Genomic DNA, 17652 nt, shown 5'->3' on the forward strand with positions numbered 1-17652 from the left:
CATCTCTGACAGCGTCAGAAGCCTGCAGAAGATATGGGTCAGGAATGGTCCTTGCTGCCTCTGCAAGGAGGCACTGAGCTGCTGGCCCGGAACCACAACGTTGTCCATGACCAAGCTGAACTAGGACCCGAGATCATTGCGGCTGGTACTCTGCCCTGCCAAAGGGCTCCTCCATTTCAAACACAGTGAAACCACATCAGTTTAGGAGAGGGCAGGTAGGGCATTAGGCATTTTGCATGGATTGTGAATTACTTTGGTCCCACTCAGACCTTGCTGTATTAAGTCCTGGACTAGTTCCCAAAGTGCTCTGGAGGAGACTGAAGAAGGGATGACTGTTCCTATGAGGCCATTGATTTGCAGAATGCCAGGGCTATAAACAATCAGGGATCTCTATTGAAAGGTCAAGGTACGAATTTGGGGGTTTGTTGGTTTTGGGGGTTTTTTTTTGTTCTCTGCAGTATTAATCTTAAGCAAGATGTGTGAGAGACCAGACTTCAAAGTTGTATTGTATTCTGGTAAAATCTTGCTTTTTTCCTCCTTTCTTCCCCTTCACTTTTGACTTTCTTTCAGAGGCTGTTCTGTCTGGAGCTAGAAATCTTTGCTATATAGCTTCCAAAAGCAGGTAGGGACGTTAGTTTGTTAAGAACTAAAGGCAGGTTCTCATTTGGTTTCAACGGCGTCTTGATTATGAGGTCAGCAGCATTTGGCCTGCTCTAAGTCCACGTATTGGCCCTTCTCTTTACTCTGCCACTTGTCGAAGTGTTGGGTTTAAGTGTTGGTATTTTAAAATGTATTACTTTTATTCCTGTTAAAATTTAAGATGCCCAGAATTGCCCAGCAGTTCCAGAAGACGTGTTGGAGAGGCAGTTGTCCCTCTTCCACTTCTTGTCCCAGAGAAATCGCTGGCTGTCGAGCATGTTCTGTCAAGTCCTAAGAAATGTCTAAGTCCTCTTCCTATAACTAGCAAAGCTGAAATAGCTCATGAAAATTCAGTGGAGAAAATATTGAGTGTTGTTTCGTTGCTGCTGAATGTGATATTTTTTGTTCAGCATAATGTTTTTGAATTGTCCTGAGAAACTCAAATGGAAGGTGCTAAGAAAGAGCAAGAGGGGTTTATGGCTACAGAAAATTGCTAGTGAAAAAAATGCAGTAAATTTAGTGACACTCACATTTCAAGTTAAGGTCTAATCGTTTGCCAGTCTGCCAAGGTAAGAAACTGTTTAGCTGAACCAGCACAGATGATGTTCAAACGCATAAATCTATCTGCAGGGTGGTTCAGAAGCAATAGCCAGAAGAGAGATGTGCTGTTGGATGAGACCAGATGTCCCTGAACTTCTGAGGATCTCAAGTGCCTGGCAGGGACTTCAGTCCCCCTGGCTGGGAAAAGAGGGGGCAGACAGGTTGAGGGGGGGCTGCTGTGTTCTTGTAGGGAGGTCTTGCAGAAAATCTGCCCCCTTTTATGCATGGCTTCTCTCCTTTCATACCAAGTCCTGAAGGAGGAAGGGCCTTTGTGTGTTAACCTAAGTGCCATGAATGTCTTGGTCGAGTTGAGGACCTGAGAAACGCACCTGGCTTTCGCATGGCAGTCAAGAGAAGTCCCTTCATGAAGCTTCCTTGCCCAGGCCAACTGGAGATTAAACTTGATGAGGTCAGCTGGTCTTGGTGAAATTATGTTGGCTTTCTAGGGCCATTGCTGGCTCAGTGGTGCTCTGAGCTGGGCCCAGGAATGCACTTGCTGGGGTAGGAGGGCTGCTGCAGGGTCTGAAGGTAAGAGCTTATGTGGGGATGAGATGCAACAATCCTGCAGGGGAGACAGCCTGGGTCTCACTCTCCTCTCCTGGGTAATCACTGAACATTTTGCAGGAGGCTTTAATCCCAAAGATTGACCTGTTTTCTCAGTAATTACACATCCCGGAGCTCTGGCACAGTGATGCCGTGGGGCTGTGGAGGCACTTGCTGGAAGCGTTGCAGATACAGCGGTGTCTGTGCTGCAGCTGGTCTGGCCTGTGGCAGCAGCTCTGCAGGTTGCAGTGACCTCCCAGCTCATCTCTGAAAGCGTAATTTCGAGCCAGTGGCAGGCTGAGGCTCCGTGCTGATCCAGAAGACGTTCCTGTCTCTACTGGGCGCTGGCTGGGGTCTCCCCCCACAGCAGCGGCTGTGCCAGGTGCCAGGACGCTCAGCACTGCAGGGGGTGGGAGGAGAGCTGCCAGCTGGCGGGAAGGGAGCGCTTCTTGGGGATGTTACCGGTAGGAAACAAGGCCCCTGCTAAATCTGCTGGCCACACTGAAGCGATTGGAAGAGAAGAAAATATTTCTCTCTGCAGCTTGGAACAAACGAGCAATGGAAACACTCTGACCCAAAATGTAGGCCAATCAACTGGGAATATGTTATCTTCAAATTACTAATAGACTGCTGGTTTTAAACTCCCCTAAACAAAGTGCTGGGTGTAGACAAGTCAAAATATATGGACCAGCTTGCAGAGTGGTGGACATGTGAGGATAACTGCGTAAAGCTGTCCTGGAGCCGTGATCTGGAAGAGAACAAAAGCCGTGCTGTGTGAAGGAGCAACCAGCTTCTCTTTCAGTTGCCTCCATCCTGGGGTTTTGTAACCGCTGCCACCTCTCCAATGCATGAACAAAGGCTGCTACTTCTCACTTTCCTCGTCTTCCCTTCACTTGCAGCAACCAGCCACAGACCTGGGGTGGGGGATGGCGTGGGGACCCCTTGCCTGCGAGATGGATGTGAATTGCGGGGCCTGCGAGCGGTCAGGCTGGTGCTGGGTAGCTGCTCTGCGTGGTGCTGTTCCCGTGCCACTGCGCTGCTGCGTTTCCATACGGGGCTTTGGCAGCATTCAGCGCTGGCTGCTCGCCCTCCGGGTCTCAGGGGATCTCGCTCCTCTGGGCAGAAATTGAGTGCGATCCTGCTGCTGCTGCAGCCAGTGCTCATGCAGGCAGTCACCGCTACGCAGGCAGCTAAGTGTGTTTTTGCCGCTGCTTTTCGTGTCACTTTGCAATTGCAAACGAGGAGCCAACACAATGTGAGCGGCTGATTATTCCAGGCCTGCAACTGGATGACTACGCTCTAGCTTTTGCATGCTAACAGCAGGGCCTTGTTAGGCAGGTGTCTCTCAAAGCCTTTTTCTTTCTTTCTGCAGAGGCTGGCTTTGCTGTCACAGCTATCTCCCGCACCCCCGGGGTGACCTACAACGAGTCCTTCGACCTCCAGTGCATCATCAAGCCCCACTACCCATCATGGGTACCGGTGTCGGTGACGTGGCGTTTCCAGCCAGCAGGCAGCACCGAGTTTCATGACCTGGTCACTTTCACACGCGATGGTGGGGTGCAGTGGGGTGACAGGTACGCGGGTTTCCGGACCCGCACTGCCATCGAGAAGGCTGAGTCCAGCAACAACGTGCGCCTGAGCATCAGCAGGGCAAGCGACACGGAGGCCGGCAAGTACCAGTGTGTGGCTGAGCTCTGGAGGAAGAACTACAACAGCAGCTGGACGCGGCTGGCAGACAGGACCTCCAACCTGCTGGAAATCAGGGTCCTGCGGCCAGGTGAGTGCCAAGAGCGCATGAGAGGGGCTGGGGGGTGTATTGTGGGGACAGGGTACGTACCAGCGCTGTGGTGGTCCCTCCAGAATGAGGACTGCTCTTGTGGCTGCAGCTGACATCTCACACTTGCACGTGGCTCAGGAGGAACTGCTTGGCTCTTCGGCAGTGGATATGTTGGAGTTCCCTTATTCTCCTCTGTGGAACTGGGTCCTCTCATTGCTCCTCATATGCTGTTCGTGGGGTTTTCTTCTGGGAAGTGAGGTGACCGAAGCTTGGTCCAGTCTCTGGGCTGTTCTTGTGAGACGGAAGTGGCTTTTAGGTTGCCACCTCCATTCATCAGAGCAGACTAACCTGGGGAAGATAGGAGAGGGAGGGGGCAAACAGGATCAAAGAAGAGAGACGTGCTCCCACCAAAGCCTGCACGTGCACGTGCACCATAGGTGAGGTGCTGCAGTTCTTGTCTAGTAACTGGCTGCATCTCTCGTTCTGCTGGAGGCATCTTCAAAAGCAGATAGTAATCAAAGAGCCTGACTTTCCTCTCCACGAGAAGTTGAGCTCTTTCCAGCTGGAAGTCACTGAGGCCATGGGTACCCACACAGAGTGTGCAACAGCTAGGCAACAGACACCTGACTTGGCAGGGAAAGTCAGAAAACCTACAAGGTGCTTATGTTCCCTGTACAGGCAGTGGAGAGAGTTAGGTGCCTTCTGTAGGCCTTGTCACTGATATTTTGGTGGTGCCTTCTATTGTCCATGAACGGTGCAGAGATACATGGTCAGAGCAGCTCTGGACCGTCGCTGAGCTGAACGGTTTATTGCTGTCTCGGCCTTAGGGCTGGAGCTGATGTTTGGAATGAGGCTTTTAGCACCTTCTAGACTCTTGGCTCAGGTCCTTGCAGCATGGTAGTCCTCCCTTCATGTTCCTGTGCAGGAGGACTCCTTCCTAAGGTCTGTCTTCTGGCTTGGCTTTGTGTTTTTCCCCTTAGTTTTTCATACTCTCCTCCATCTTCCCCAACCCTTAGCATATCTTCAGAAAAATCAGGGCATGCTGTGAGCTCCCAGTGCCTCATGAGCTCTCCATCATCTTTCTTCCCGCTCTCCTTCCTTGCCCTCATCTCCAGGTTAATCTCCTCCATTTATCTTGATTATCCTGCCTTGTAATACATGTTTTATTACTCACAAGGTCAGGTTGGTGATGTTCATCATTTTAGCTTATTTCCCTAGATAACAGCATTGACTGGATATGGTCCCTGGAGTAATATGCTTCTTCATGGCACATCTCTATGCATGCATATGTGTGTGAGACAGAGAGAGAAAGAGAATTCCTTGCTAACAGCTTCCAGAAGAGAGCCTCTGTGTCACAGCTCAGGGTGTCGAGGGGCACATTTAAAGGACATTTAAACCGTGCTCTGGCAGCCAGTTCTTTACTGGAGCAGTAGCCATCAAGTGATGCCTTAACAGAACAAGTCGTCTAGGTCTCCATGGTTTTTATCTCTCCCTATCTCCCTGCTGCTCAACAAACTACTGCTACACAAATCTTAGCTGTCAGTCCAATGAGCCTTGCATAATGTTTGTGGTTTTATGGCTCACAAGGGGGGATGGAAGAGAAGAGAGGCACTCCTCAGAGCGTCCCCAGCACCATGGTTGCACTCTCTCTGTGTTTTGTTTCCATGTCCCAGGCAGCCTCTGAGAGCGGATGGTTGATGTTCTCCATGAATGCAATGCTGGCAGTTGTCCCAGCAACTGCTGTGGTTCCCTCTGGTTTTGCAGGCTGCAGAGGGTCATGTCATGTCGTTGCTGGGTCTTTGGCTGGATAATCTCCAGAGAGGATCCAGGATGATGTGGGAGGTGCCTTCCTCAGACACTACTGAATGAATATGCTAGAGCCCCCGCAGTCAGACCTGTGATGATGAAGCAGGTGCTGGTTTTCAGATTAATATCCAGGGCTTCTTCAGAAGAGGTCATTCAGGACCTCTGAATGATTGAACACCTGAGAGCTCTGTCAGTCTAATTCTATGTCTCTGTAGTCACCTTAATCTGAGATAACTTCAGGCTGCTATTGGGTGTCTTAGTCCTAGTTTTCTCCTTTCCCTTGCCACTAGCCATGGGTTCCTGCCTTGACCCATATGCCAGTGAGTTTGGGGTGAACTATCTCCGCTACCAATCCGCTAAGGGATGCTGTAAAGAAGGCTTGTTGGGAGGTCTTTTGGCAAATTGAGCCACTGTGTGTTTCCAGATTGTAAGTTTGTTGGGGTTCTAGTTTCTTCTTAAACCCCTGCTCCCTGTTTGTTAGAGTGACCTTTCTATTTGACAGGTTCCAGGTGCAGATGTGACAATCGATATATGTCAGCCTTTAAAGTGTGTTCAGGTGAGAAAGGTAAAATAGTGCCTGCCTGATTGCTTCATTAATCTCTTTGCTTTGTGAAATCCCACATCCTCAAGGGACAGGGTGCTGGAGCTTCTTCTGGTGTGTCGGTTTGCTGTTTCAGTGCTCAGGCTGTCTCTCCTTGGCACTCTTGCAGTGGGTGGTGTTTGTAGTTGTCATCCGTGCTGAGTGGTAACTGCAGAGGTGGCAGTGCTGGTTTTGAATTACATGTATTAATGTGGCTGCAAAGTAATTTCACCTACAGTGTTGTGGTTTAACCCCAGTCAGCAACTAAGCATCATGCAGCTGCTCGCTCACTCCCCTGCCCCCGCAGTGGGATGGGGGAGAGAATTGGAAAAAAAAAAAAGTAAAACTTGTGGGTTGAGATAAGAACAGTTAAATAGGACAGAAAGGAAGAAAATAATAATAATAACAATAATAATAATAAAATAATAATAATAAAAATAAAAGGATTGGAATATACAAAACAAGTAATGCAGAATGCAGTTGCTTACCACTCGCTGACCGATGCCCAGTCAGTTCCCGAGCAGCGATCCCCCCCCGCCCCGGCCAACTCCCCCCAGTTTATATACTGGGCATGACGTCACATGGTATGGAATACCCCTTTGGCCAGTTTGGGTCAGCTGTCCTGGCTGTGTCCCCTCCCAACTTCTTGTGCCCCTCCAGCCTTCTTGCTGGCTGGGCATGAGAAGCTGAAAAATCCTTGATTTAGTATGAATGCTACTTAGCAACAACTGAAAAGATCAGTGTGTTATCAACATTCTTCTCATCCTAAATACATAACACTATACCAGCTACTAGGAAGAAAATTAACTCTATCCCAGCCAAAAAGAGGATATACGGCTGTCTCATGGCCAACAGGTAATGTTGAGGAAACGTCAGCAGCTTGAAACACTCCAGTCCTTTCCTACTCAAAGGAAGAAATGAGCAGTATTTGAGAAATGAAACACATAGCTCCTGAAGGAGGGAGTGAATAAGGCAGGCAATGGCAGCGTTAACCCAGCTCTGAATACAGGGTCTGTGGGTGGGATGGCACAAGTGTGCTGCATGGCATCTGGAGCCAGATTTGGCCTTTTGAGTGTGACATTCCTGGCCCCTTGGGCATGAAGCCATTAAAAGGACTGGCAGTGTGAGGAAAAGCCCCATAAAGGGTGCTGGCTGTATGTGTGAGAGCTTCTAGAGAATGTAGATATCATGAGGGCATGGTGTTCGTCACTTGCTGGTGTGTGAAAACTCACCAGCAGCAGCAGTAGGATCTGAAGCTCCCTTTCATGGCCTGCTCCTCAATGTCATGCAAGCCTGCGCACCTTGGGTTGCAAAGTAGAGGGAGGGTTGTGCACAGGTAGGGGCACGCAGCCCCTGGTAGCTCGTGTGCGCTTTGCAGGGAGAGAGACCTGCACTGCTGTAGGATGAGTGCTGGGTTTTGACTTCTGTAGGCTGGGGCAGAAATCTGGGCTGGTGTGGGGGTCTGTCAGGCAGGATTGTGGACCAGACTGTCTAGATTGCTTGTGGCCATTTCATGTTCTTACAATGCAGTGCTCTCCTTTTTACTTCCATCTCTCAAGCTGCCTGTTGTTTCTTTGTTGCTGAGCTCACATTGCAGCAGAGAGGGAGGAACAATAAAAGTACGGCTCAGTTCATGCCACCTGCTTCCTTGAAGCCAAAGCTGGCAGGAGACCGTGCACAGGACTGCAAGCTAAGCTTGGAGCGAGCCCCAAGTGCAGGGGTAGAGATTTCTTCCCAACCACATCCTTGTGTTTGGGGCTCCCCTTCTGCTGCGGTATCTGGCCTGCCTCTGAAACCCCGGTTCTTTCATCCCTGAACACTGGAGCTTGCCCCGAGGGCTTACCACCCCTTTCCCTTCTAGTGACGTTGCCTTGCCCTTTGCACACTTGCACCTTTCCAGGTGGAGAAGAGCATCCTCCATGCAAGCTTTACCAGGCTGGTCTGCAAGAGGTCAGTCAGGACAGTTGTGTCCTGTGCTTGGAGGTGTGGTGACTCCCTGGCACTTGCTGATCTCTCAGGTTTTAGGGGAGGCAGAGGTGCAGGCAGTTCCTTTTGAATCCAGATGACCCTGGAAGCGTTTGGATTTGGGCTGAGCTCTCGGTGTGAGGATGCTGGCTGAGCAGTACCCCTTCGCTGCTCTCTGCCCACTTCCTCAGACAGCACAGAGGGGGAATGGTGCCTGGGCTCTGGGTCCTGCCCGAGGGAAGAAGCTAGATAGATGCATGTGGGTCAAGGGGAGACCTGAGGGCTGTGAGGCAGGCTCTGTTCCCGGCTCCTCCTTGGACCTTGCTTCTCCCTGCCGGATTTTCGGGGATGGAGCAGCTGAGACGGGAGGTGCTGTCTGGGAGCGGCATGTGTCTGTGCAGTCTGCAGGACTCAGACAAGGGTAGCAGACAGTCTCTGGCGGCACAGTGCATGATGGGGACTGTGCAGTGATCTGGGCAGGCTAGGACGTCTGGATAGGACTCTTTTGGAAAGGAGGCTTGAATAGATTTGTGCTGGTGTATTAAATTGCCATTGTCCTCGTGTCTATTACTGCACTTATCTTTCCCCTGCAGCACAAGCGATGGGGCGATTCGGCAGAGCTTTGAGAGGGCCTGGGGTCTGAGTGCTGGGGAGTCTCTCTGACAACAGCAGAACAAAAAAGCAGGGCTTTCACATAAGCAGGAGGTTGTGGCAAACCCCCCGCCCCGAGCACCCCCCTCACAGCACAGACCTGCCCATCCCGACCTGCAGGGCACCCACCTCCCCATGCCTCTGCACTCTTCCCACCCCTCCGTCCTTGCGTCCCTCGGCCAGTTCCTTCGTGACTAATCCTGGAGCAGGCACACAGGGAGAAGCTGCAATCGCCTCTATAAATCTGCTCTCTTGCTGACGGGTTTTCGACAGTAATGAACGTGGGAGGAGGGATGGGGAGGGGTGGTGGAGGATGACAACTGAGCAGACGCCAGGGATGCTGGGCTCCTTGCTGCTTTTTTACAAGCCATGCTACAGCAGATTGATTGACCTGGGAGCCGTCAAGCAAACAAGGCAGTCATGCTCTTCATTAGAGCATTAATTAGCTTCCACGGGCTCTCTAGGGGCTGCTTCGTAAAGTTTGGTTTATTAGAAGCTGTCAAGTTGAAACCATTGTGGAGGGGGAGGGTGGAGGCTCCTCAAGCTGGCCTTGGAGAAGCTGGGGGAGGCTTGTGCCTGAACCTTACTTTGAGAGCAGGGTGAGCCAGAGCTGTGCTTTCTCTGAAACCCTGTGCCCGGGTGAGCGCAGAGCACTCTGCCACTCTCCTACTGTCCACAAGAAACCACCACTGACATCAGCCTGGCTGCATTGGGCTAGCAGTGGCCAGAGGAACCTAAGGAGCAGAGAGCAGAGGTCCCTTACCTCTTTGTCCAAGCCCATCCCTGGCAGCCACAGAGAGACTACTCAGTATCCCGCTCGTCCTTCCCTCTGAAGACTCAGTGAGCAGCCAAGCAGGGGATGGTTGTGGTTGCGCAGGCTGGGGATGCTGGGAGGATGAGGAGGGGATGAGGCAGAGGAGAATTGGAAAAACAGGTTGCTCTGTGGCACGCTTAATGTTGGGAGAAGAGGACTGATTTTCAAACAATTGCAAAGACGCTGTAGAGTATAAGGAGAGGCTTTCCCTAACAAATTAAAATCAGATATTACTATTAAGTACTTTCTTCCATCTCATTTGTTAGTAAAGTCTGCATGTGAGGAAACCTGTCCTGGATGGATGTGAAAGATGCCTTTTCTACAGTGGGTGGCCAGTGCGTACTGACCAGACTCTTGAATGGAGGCTCAAACAAGTGTTTTCAAGGGCCACAAAGTGCCTACTTAAAAACCTGATACTTTTTGCTGCTGGCAGTATCCAGCAATAAAGTTAAACAAAGAAAGCTAATGAGCTGGAAACTTCCTTACAGAAGTGAAGTCTGGAAGCTTAAGTTTGCTGCTTGCTTCATCCCAGAGTGGTTTTGCTCTGTAGAATCGCACTGCTTCTCTGCTTTACAGCTGCCTGCTCCATCTGGCAAGTAGTTGTACTCAAGAAATGCTCAGGGGAGACAGGAGGCTGTTCATCAGCAGCTGCGACTGTGGCACAGAGCAGTCTCCTCCCCTGGGTGCTCGGGGACTTGCCCCTTTCCCTTCACTGCCAGTGGGGTAAGACCTGCTGTTCTGCCTCAGAGCTGCTGCTCTTTCCTATTGGCTTCCAGCACACTGAACAGACGAAATGAAGGGGTTCAGTGTTGCGTGACCCAGGGCTGTCCCCTTGCATAGACCTGCATTAGCGACCCAGCTGGAGCTCTTATTCTTTTCCAGGTAACACAGGTGAGTTTTCTTCTTCCACCTTGTACCCCTGGTAGTCTCTTACCCCTGCACGTTTGCCCTGGGGAGCTCTGTCCCCACACTTGCCAGGTCCTCTGGGACAGCTTCCCCACGTAGACTTGCTGCCACCTCCTTGGCACAGTTATTTATCCCACGCTGGCACCCCAGGGTGCTTTTTCTCTACACTTAGCCATCACACCCTGCTCCCAACATCCTCGTCCTCCCTCCATGTACCATCACTGTCACACACACCTGAGAGCCTCCTCTTATTGCTGCCACTGTGGTGCATAACATAACCTCTAGTGTTTGGGCACTGGTTTGTAAATACAGATTTGAGGTGGGGTTTCATCCATGGGCATGTATCCATGTGAGGATGCTTTCCCTGCCACACTCCAAGCAGGGCGCTTCCTGACTGGCCTTGTAAATCCAGCTGTGGTTTTGCGCTCATGGGTATCGGAGAGGTGCTCCACCACATCACTCAGCCAGGCAAATCTGGCCCAGTGCAGGTTACACATTGGTGTGAGGTTACATTGGTGCCAGCAGAGCCAAAGCATCCAGAGCAAATGCCATCTTGATCCCACAAAAAGACTGCCACGTCAAAACAAGCCCATCAGCCTGAACAGCAGGGGAGGGAGCTTGTGCTGGATGTGCTGCAGCGTTCCCAACCCCATGCTGGGGATGCTGACACTGGCCTTGCAGGGTCAGAGCTGTGATTCACCTCCCCCTGCCTTCGGTTTCCCATCTGGGATACTTGGCTCCTCTGCAGGTTTGCCCGTGAAATGTTTGTGTCAGGGCCAAGTGTGTTAAGCTGATTGCAGTCAGTTATGTTCAGGGTTTCCCTTGGGGCTTCAGCCTGGAAAATGCACCCAAGGACATAACCTGAGAAGTTGGACTTTAAATGTATGAAGCATCTTGGATGCATTTCATGAGGGTGAAGGGGGTGGGAATGCATCCTTGCACCTAGTGGGACCGTAACCTGGCTCAGCCTGCTCTGTGTGTGCCCATTGATCTTACTGGGGGCAGTCTTACTTTTCAGCCCCCTGACAAGACTGACAATGTCAGGAGACCTGGGCTGTATTCAGAATATGCTGCTCCGTTCAAATTAACTCTCTTCACGGTTACTTTTTGAGGAGCAGTTTTTTCATTTCAATTTCAAAGCACTCTCTGCTTCTCTCTTTGATACCTCCTGAGCGGTTTTCCACTCCCATTTGCAGCATGCATATACAGAACCACAGTGTCAACCTGTTTGCAGTCTGTGCACATGGAACTTCTTTGATGTTGTCTTGAACGTCTTCTCTCCACACACTTTAGCTTCTCATTGATTCCCTGTTTGCTCTCCTTGGACTAAAATACTCTACGGTGAACAGTACTTACACAAAGCTTTAGAGCTGCACAATGTCTATCCCTCATGTCCTTGAAGACTTCAAAAGCAGAGTCAGCAGAGGCAGCCCTTGGGGGAGAGGGAGCACTGGTGATAAGCGGGTTTCCAGCCAGGTGTTGACCACCATTCTCCTTCCCCAGTCCATGCATGGAGCCCCAGCCCCTTAGCTACCCCACTGGTCTCCACAAGGTGAATGGCCTTGGGGCCAGCAGGCTCAGTGCTGCAGCAGCATGATTTTTCTCTTGCTGTGCTCTCAGCCCTCCAGTCAGAGTGGTACCCAGCCCAGGTGTCTCTCCCAGCATGCCCAAGCAGCAGCTTAGGCTGTCCATCCTTGTGCATGGGACCTATACCATTTTTCTAGCTTCTGCATTGCGTGGGATGCTTCTCCTGGTTCGAGAAACTACATATTCTCCATCAGTCCTTTGCACAGCCAGACCGTGTCCTGTTTTGAGAAGAACAGTACTGAACAGCCAGGCAGAGAGACGGCCCAGCCCCAGTTACAGTAAATCCCCTGCCTCTTGCCTTCATGAGCATTGGTTCGACTGATCGTCTGGGGGTGTCTTCCACTGGTGGGACACGGCTGGCTGGACACAATGGCTTTGCTCTTCAATGCGACAGTGACCTGCATGGCCAAGTGGTGTAGCAATGCCCACGTAAAGGAAGCAACTTCAGTAAAATAAACCCAGCTATGTCTTCCCATGGTGATTTTACCTTGTAAGATTAATACCTCTGTGTCAGCAGAATAAACAAGGACAATTTTTATCTGAATGCTTTTCTAGAACTTTGGTTCATAAGGGGCTTTTGGGGTTTCTACCTGTTCTGATATTGGTCAAAGAATAAATTCCTGCCATCTGCTTCCTTACAGCAAAATGGCAGGCTCCAGACATGCTGAACCTATGGCTCAGGGTCTTTTAACATGTATACATAAAAGTTGGCTCCCAGGGCTGTCTTACTCGCTTAAATAGGCATTTGGGATGCTGTTAAAGAAAATTCCTAGAGTTTTCCCTGTCCCATATAACAGAGAAGCAGGGAGTGCAGATAATGATAGAGCTGTAGCCCATCCTGCTGTAATACTTCCTCGGTCCCTAAGAAGTTCAAGACGACAATTTCTTAAGAAATGACAGATGGCTCATTTCACTTGGTTGTTCTTCTACACAGTAGCTGAACTTGCCATTTAATTTATGGAGGCATCATCATCATCATGACCATTTAGGGTACAGGTGGAGCTGATATAGCACTTGGTTGTGCAGAAGGTGATCCTCATCCCTGACATGTGCTGCTGGCTGCATGCTCCTGTCCCATTCCTTGTGCCAGCATCGATCCCGCTGTGTGCCAGCTCATTTTACTAAAGCTGCAGAAAATTAGCCCGGTGGAAGGGAATACTTAAAGGTGAGTGGAGTGAGCTAGCTCTTGGATGGATTCAGTTAGGTTGTTCTCAGGGGACTTTTATCTTTGCACGGAGGGCAGCACTGACAACCTGGGGCTGGCAGGGCTGGTGTGGGCAGCATCCAGAGGAACTCATGATCCTGCAAGAGGTCTGTCTGGAGAGCTTGCTCTCTGGATGGCAAGAAAACAGCATTTCATACCACCCTCAGTGTCTCATCTCTCTCTGCGTAGCAGCCAGCTTTTCAGCGGTAGTCGCTGAAAATGCTCAAGTCAAATACAGTGCATGCAAAAGTCAGCCATGCACTATAAGGTGCAGCTGTACTCTTAGCGTGCACCTACACAAACTCCTCAAGTATTTTTCTGACACCCTGTTAGGAAACTCGGCCGTTAATGGCCAGCCTCCAGAATGGCATGGGAGTTTGTGTGTGGTGCTGCTGTATGTGTTATGACTTGCTCTTCGGGTACATTTAATTACTTTTTTTTCCTAATTGACAGAGCACTCCTTTGCTTGAAATCTTTCTGACAAGGAGTTGATTAAATATCTCAGTATGTTACTTTTTTTTTTCTTTATCCTCTGTGGCTGTAGCTTGGTACTGAATTTATCTTCCAGTGATCCTATCTCCATATTTTAATTTACAAGTGATCAGTGAGCCGTATATTGTTTTCTGACAGCAGGCACAACTCATACTGTAAATCTTTTATTCCTCCCTCCCCTCCTCCCTCTCCTGCAGAACTTTCACATTTATTTCAGGGTTTGGCAGGAAGGTTTCTAGTTTTAGGTTTGTGGGTCATTTTGCTTTGGGGTGTATTTGTTTCTTGCTGTCCTTCAGAGAGACGTGGTTTCTGTTTCTTGGGGAAGCTCTTGCTTTTCCCAGGCCAGCGGCATGTCCCAGCCAGTGGTCTCTGGCTTATCCATGGCTGGACGTGGAGGCTGTGGGCTTCCCAGCTTTCTCCATCCCTGCAGCTACACACACAGCCTTTTCTGTATACACTCACAGATCTATGGCTTCTGGGCTTTAAAGAGACTTTCTGGGTCACATATGCATGCTTCCCTGAGGCCCTGCTTGGTAACCTGCTAGTTTGTTAGCAGCTCCGCAGACTCCAGCGCGACACGGCTGGTAATCTCAGGCTGTCCCTTAGCTGAGCAGATGTCCTTGTCACAGCCTGCAGTCTTTGTGCCACAGCATGAGGCATGCAGCAATGGTCTTGACCCGCTATCTATGTGTTTGGTAAGTCAGCAGTCTGACTGTGCGGCTTTTGAGAAGGGGGGGGCATTGGGCTGCTTGTCAGTAGATTTGGCTGATGCAGTGCTCACCTTCTATGGGCCTGAAGCTGGTGGGGGTACAGCAGGGCAGGCAGGTCCGCCGCAGAGTTTGAGGAGAGATGCCTGTTCTGCTTTGCCACAGCCACAGCACCCTGTAGTAGCATTTTGAGTGCATCAAGCTGCGATTCCCCAAGCTGCAGTAGTAGAGTGTGCTTCAGGGCACATGCCTGTGCTTGGGGCTGAATTTTGGGCTGGGGCTGTTGGAATGGGTGATGGTCAGCATGGATGTGCACAGCTATTTAAGTGCCCAGCTCGTCTTGCTGCAGCAGCAGGCTGTGAGGCGAGGGAACATCTGCACCTGCTGGGCTGTGGACTTTGCAGCAACTTGCTGAACATACTGAAATGTGGGTCACTTGGTGGTTTATTCCTGGCCTCTTTCTGTCCCTGAGAGGAGGTGGGTCACAGCCAGCTCCTAGGTTTGCTCCTGGGGCTGGGAGCACCCCCCAGTCCGTGCTGCAGGAAGCACTATTTGCAGCATTCATACAAGGAACAGTAAATTTGGGGAGAAGTGTCGTGTAGCTGATTTTTAGCAAAAGTACTTGCAGGCAGAGTCAAGCCTCTCAAACCCCAGGGGATTGGGGGTAGCTTTTGGATGGCACCCAGGGTGATACCAGGGGACATGGCCTGGGTGGGTGAAGGCATGCCTGCTCCTTCCCGCTCCACGCAGGGCTTCTGCCCTGGCACAGCCCTCTGTGGAAGGGCTGTCACACCATCTCTCCAGGGGAGTCAGGCCGGAGAGAGCAGAGTCGGATTAACAGCCTGTCTGATTGCAAGCAGACAGTACTGACCCTGCAAGGGGGGAGGGTTGAAAAAAACGTGACCCACATCTATCTAGACTAGCAGTTATTCAGTTTGGTGGCTTGTCCAGGCACCTATCTTCTGTATACCAGAAAGTAGGAGCATGCAAAAATGAGGATTTAGCTTTATGAAATTAGTAGGCTAGAGAGGTTGCAGGAAGACCTGCAAAGATGGGAGAGCTCCAGCCGTGGATCTTTATCGCTGCCACAGACAGACATACATTCTGCTTTTGTTTGCATGTCCAACCCAGAGCAGCCCCCCTGCAACCAGGACCTGAGCAGTTTGGGGACCATAGAAACTTTTGGCATTGCTCTGAAACGAGCACTGCTGAAGGTCAGGATGGCAGGTTGGTGTTCAAAGTCGAAGCCTCTGGCCTTTTGTCTGCCCGCTTGGGAGAGGGCAGCAGCTGATCCTTCCTCAGGAAACAGTTAACGTTGTCTCTCCTTCCCATGGAGCTGCTCTCCCAGTAATTCAATCATGTCAGCCTGTTTGCAGGCAATAATTCATTGTTATAGGAACACTACAGTAAAGTGACAAGTTAATAATGGCAGTAATAATGGCAGGCAAAGTCTAATGCTATTTCCCTTTCTCCTGCTCCTGTTGCACCAGCAGCCTCCTATGTCGGCTAATGCAATTTGCAACCTCGCTAATCCAGTTTCAGGAGGAATTGTGTTCTGTTAGAATAGCAGGAGTCGAGTCGGGAGCTGTGCTGCCATGCTCCTGCCGTCTCCGGGGAGGCTGCCCTGGTGCTGGAAGTCTTTGTCTCTACTTTGCTGTGATTTCTATGCCATGGTTAAGCCCAATGAGCAAGGTCCTCCTAGGAGCGTCTCATCTTCTTCCCTCTGTGAATGCTTTTCCTCTGATGCCTCTTCTCTGAAAGGGCTCACCCATCTTTCCCTTTTGAACATTGGTTTGCTTTCAGCTAACCTGGTAAACATGAGTCACCCACCCTCGCCATGCTGAGTCAGTACATGCTGGCATGTACTTGCTTGACTCCCTAGTTCCCCATGGTCATGAACGCTGGTGTCCTTGTAACGTGTGTGGAGCTGGTGGAGGCTCTTGAGCCCTGCTTTGTGGAAGGGAGAGGGGCTGGCAGAGGGCTGAGAGTTAGTGCATGTCTAAGCCAGTGGCCAGGCAGTGACCTGCGCACAGGTCTCTTGAATCCCAGGTGAACATCACCTGGGAGGAATTTGGGCACTGAGTGCTTTTCGGGCCCTAGTGAGGGAAACGATGAGGCACCTCTGGGTTGTGACCACAGGCTGAGGCATTGGCTGAGTTTATGCCAAAAGCCTGGCCAGTGCCCTTCAGGATTGTACACTGAGGGTGCCAGGGAGAGATGTGTTCCTCATAGGAAGAGTCATCTTGGGGCTGTGCTCCTGGAAAAGAGTCTCTCCTGATTGGCCTGCTAAATCCCATGTCTGGTGTTAAACTGGGGATGGGTTCGGGTTGGGTTGGCCTCATTTCTGCTCCCCACCACCACACACACACCTCAGCACAGTGAAATCCCAATGGAGGCTTTTAAAAGTAGGACATTCCCCAGGAAAACTTTTTGCAACACTTCATCAGTTCTCTCCAGGCAAGAGTGTCTTCTGGAGGAGCTCTCTCCAGAGGGCACCAGCCTCCGAAGTGGGACACTGTCTCCCTGCTACGGTGACAGGGCTCCCCGGGGACTCTGGGCTGGTGGTGGCTGTCCTCCTGCCCACTCCTTCTGCACCATGGCCACTGGCTCCTGCGGAGCTGGCTTCTTCCCCAGCCAGCGGCCCCCTCCCCCTTCGCTGCAGAGCAGCATGCTGGGGTTTTGTATGGGGCTTTTTTAGGGGGAGGGTATCTTCCGCTGCAATTAAACATCGCCATTCCCAGGACTCAGTAATAGTGGCTCCCAGGTGGGAAGTAAACTCCTGCTGTTGTATTTTCTTGCTGCCTAGAAGGGAAGATGATGTAAGGAGTCTGAGACAGAGCATCTTTTTATCACATCATTTTTAGGTACAGATTGCAAAGTGCTTCAGTAAAGGTTAAGTGTTGTAACCCCTGCTTGATGATTAGGAAACAGAGGGGAGGGAGCCAAGTGGATTCACCATGGCAGTGAGTCAGCAAAAAAGCTGTGAATCACCTCACTGCCTCTGTCCTCCTCCTCTGATGACTGCTTTCCCTTCCCCCCAATATTTGTATAACTGTGCTTACCACATGCCAAGCTTGAGGAGACTGATTGCCTGCTTGATGGTGTGTAGAAAACCCCTACCACATATATCAGCTTGTAGAGCACCTAGCTATGTCATAGCCTGCTGTGGTTGTAAGGTGTGTCTGACCAGGTAAGGTCTGTCTGGACCCTCAGCCCAGAGGTGCAAGCTTTGAGGACCAGAGGCTGGTCCCGAGACAATGCATGTCCCTACAAATGAGTGGGGATGTTTTCCTTGGCCTGGGAAGTAGTGCAAAGGGACTGTGATGCTGGAGGATGGTCTGTGAAGTGAGGTGTCTAGTAAGTGTATCGGCTTGCTGTGGA

At 50.8% G+C, this 17652-nt stretch overlaps 1 protein-coding gene across 5 annotated transcripts in view; it reads left to right on the forward strand.

Moving 5' to 3' along the window:
- The window catches only part of IGSF3 (immunoglobulin superfamily member 3), a 101544-nt gene that overhangs the window by 67971 nt on the left and 15921 nt on the right, over nt 1–17652 (forward strand). For all 5 annotated transcript variants that reach the window (XM_030020231.1, XM_030020230.1, XM_030020229.2 and 2 more), the window contains one exon: nt 3155–3559. In XM_030020231.1, the coding sequence (XP_029876091.1) occupies nt 3155–3559 (405 nt within the window). The remainder of the gene's footprint in view (nt 1–3154; nt 3560–17652) is intronic.

This window comes from Aquila chrysaetos, chromosome 7 (assembly GCF_900496995.4).
Source record: "Aquila chrysaetos chrysaetos chromosome 7, bAquChr1.4, whole genome shotgun sequence".
NCBI lineage: Eukaryota > Metazoa > Chordata > Aves > Accipitriformes > Accipitridae > Aquila > Aquila chrysaetos.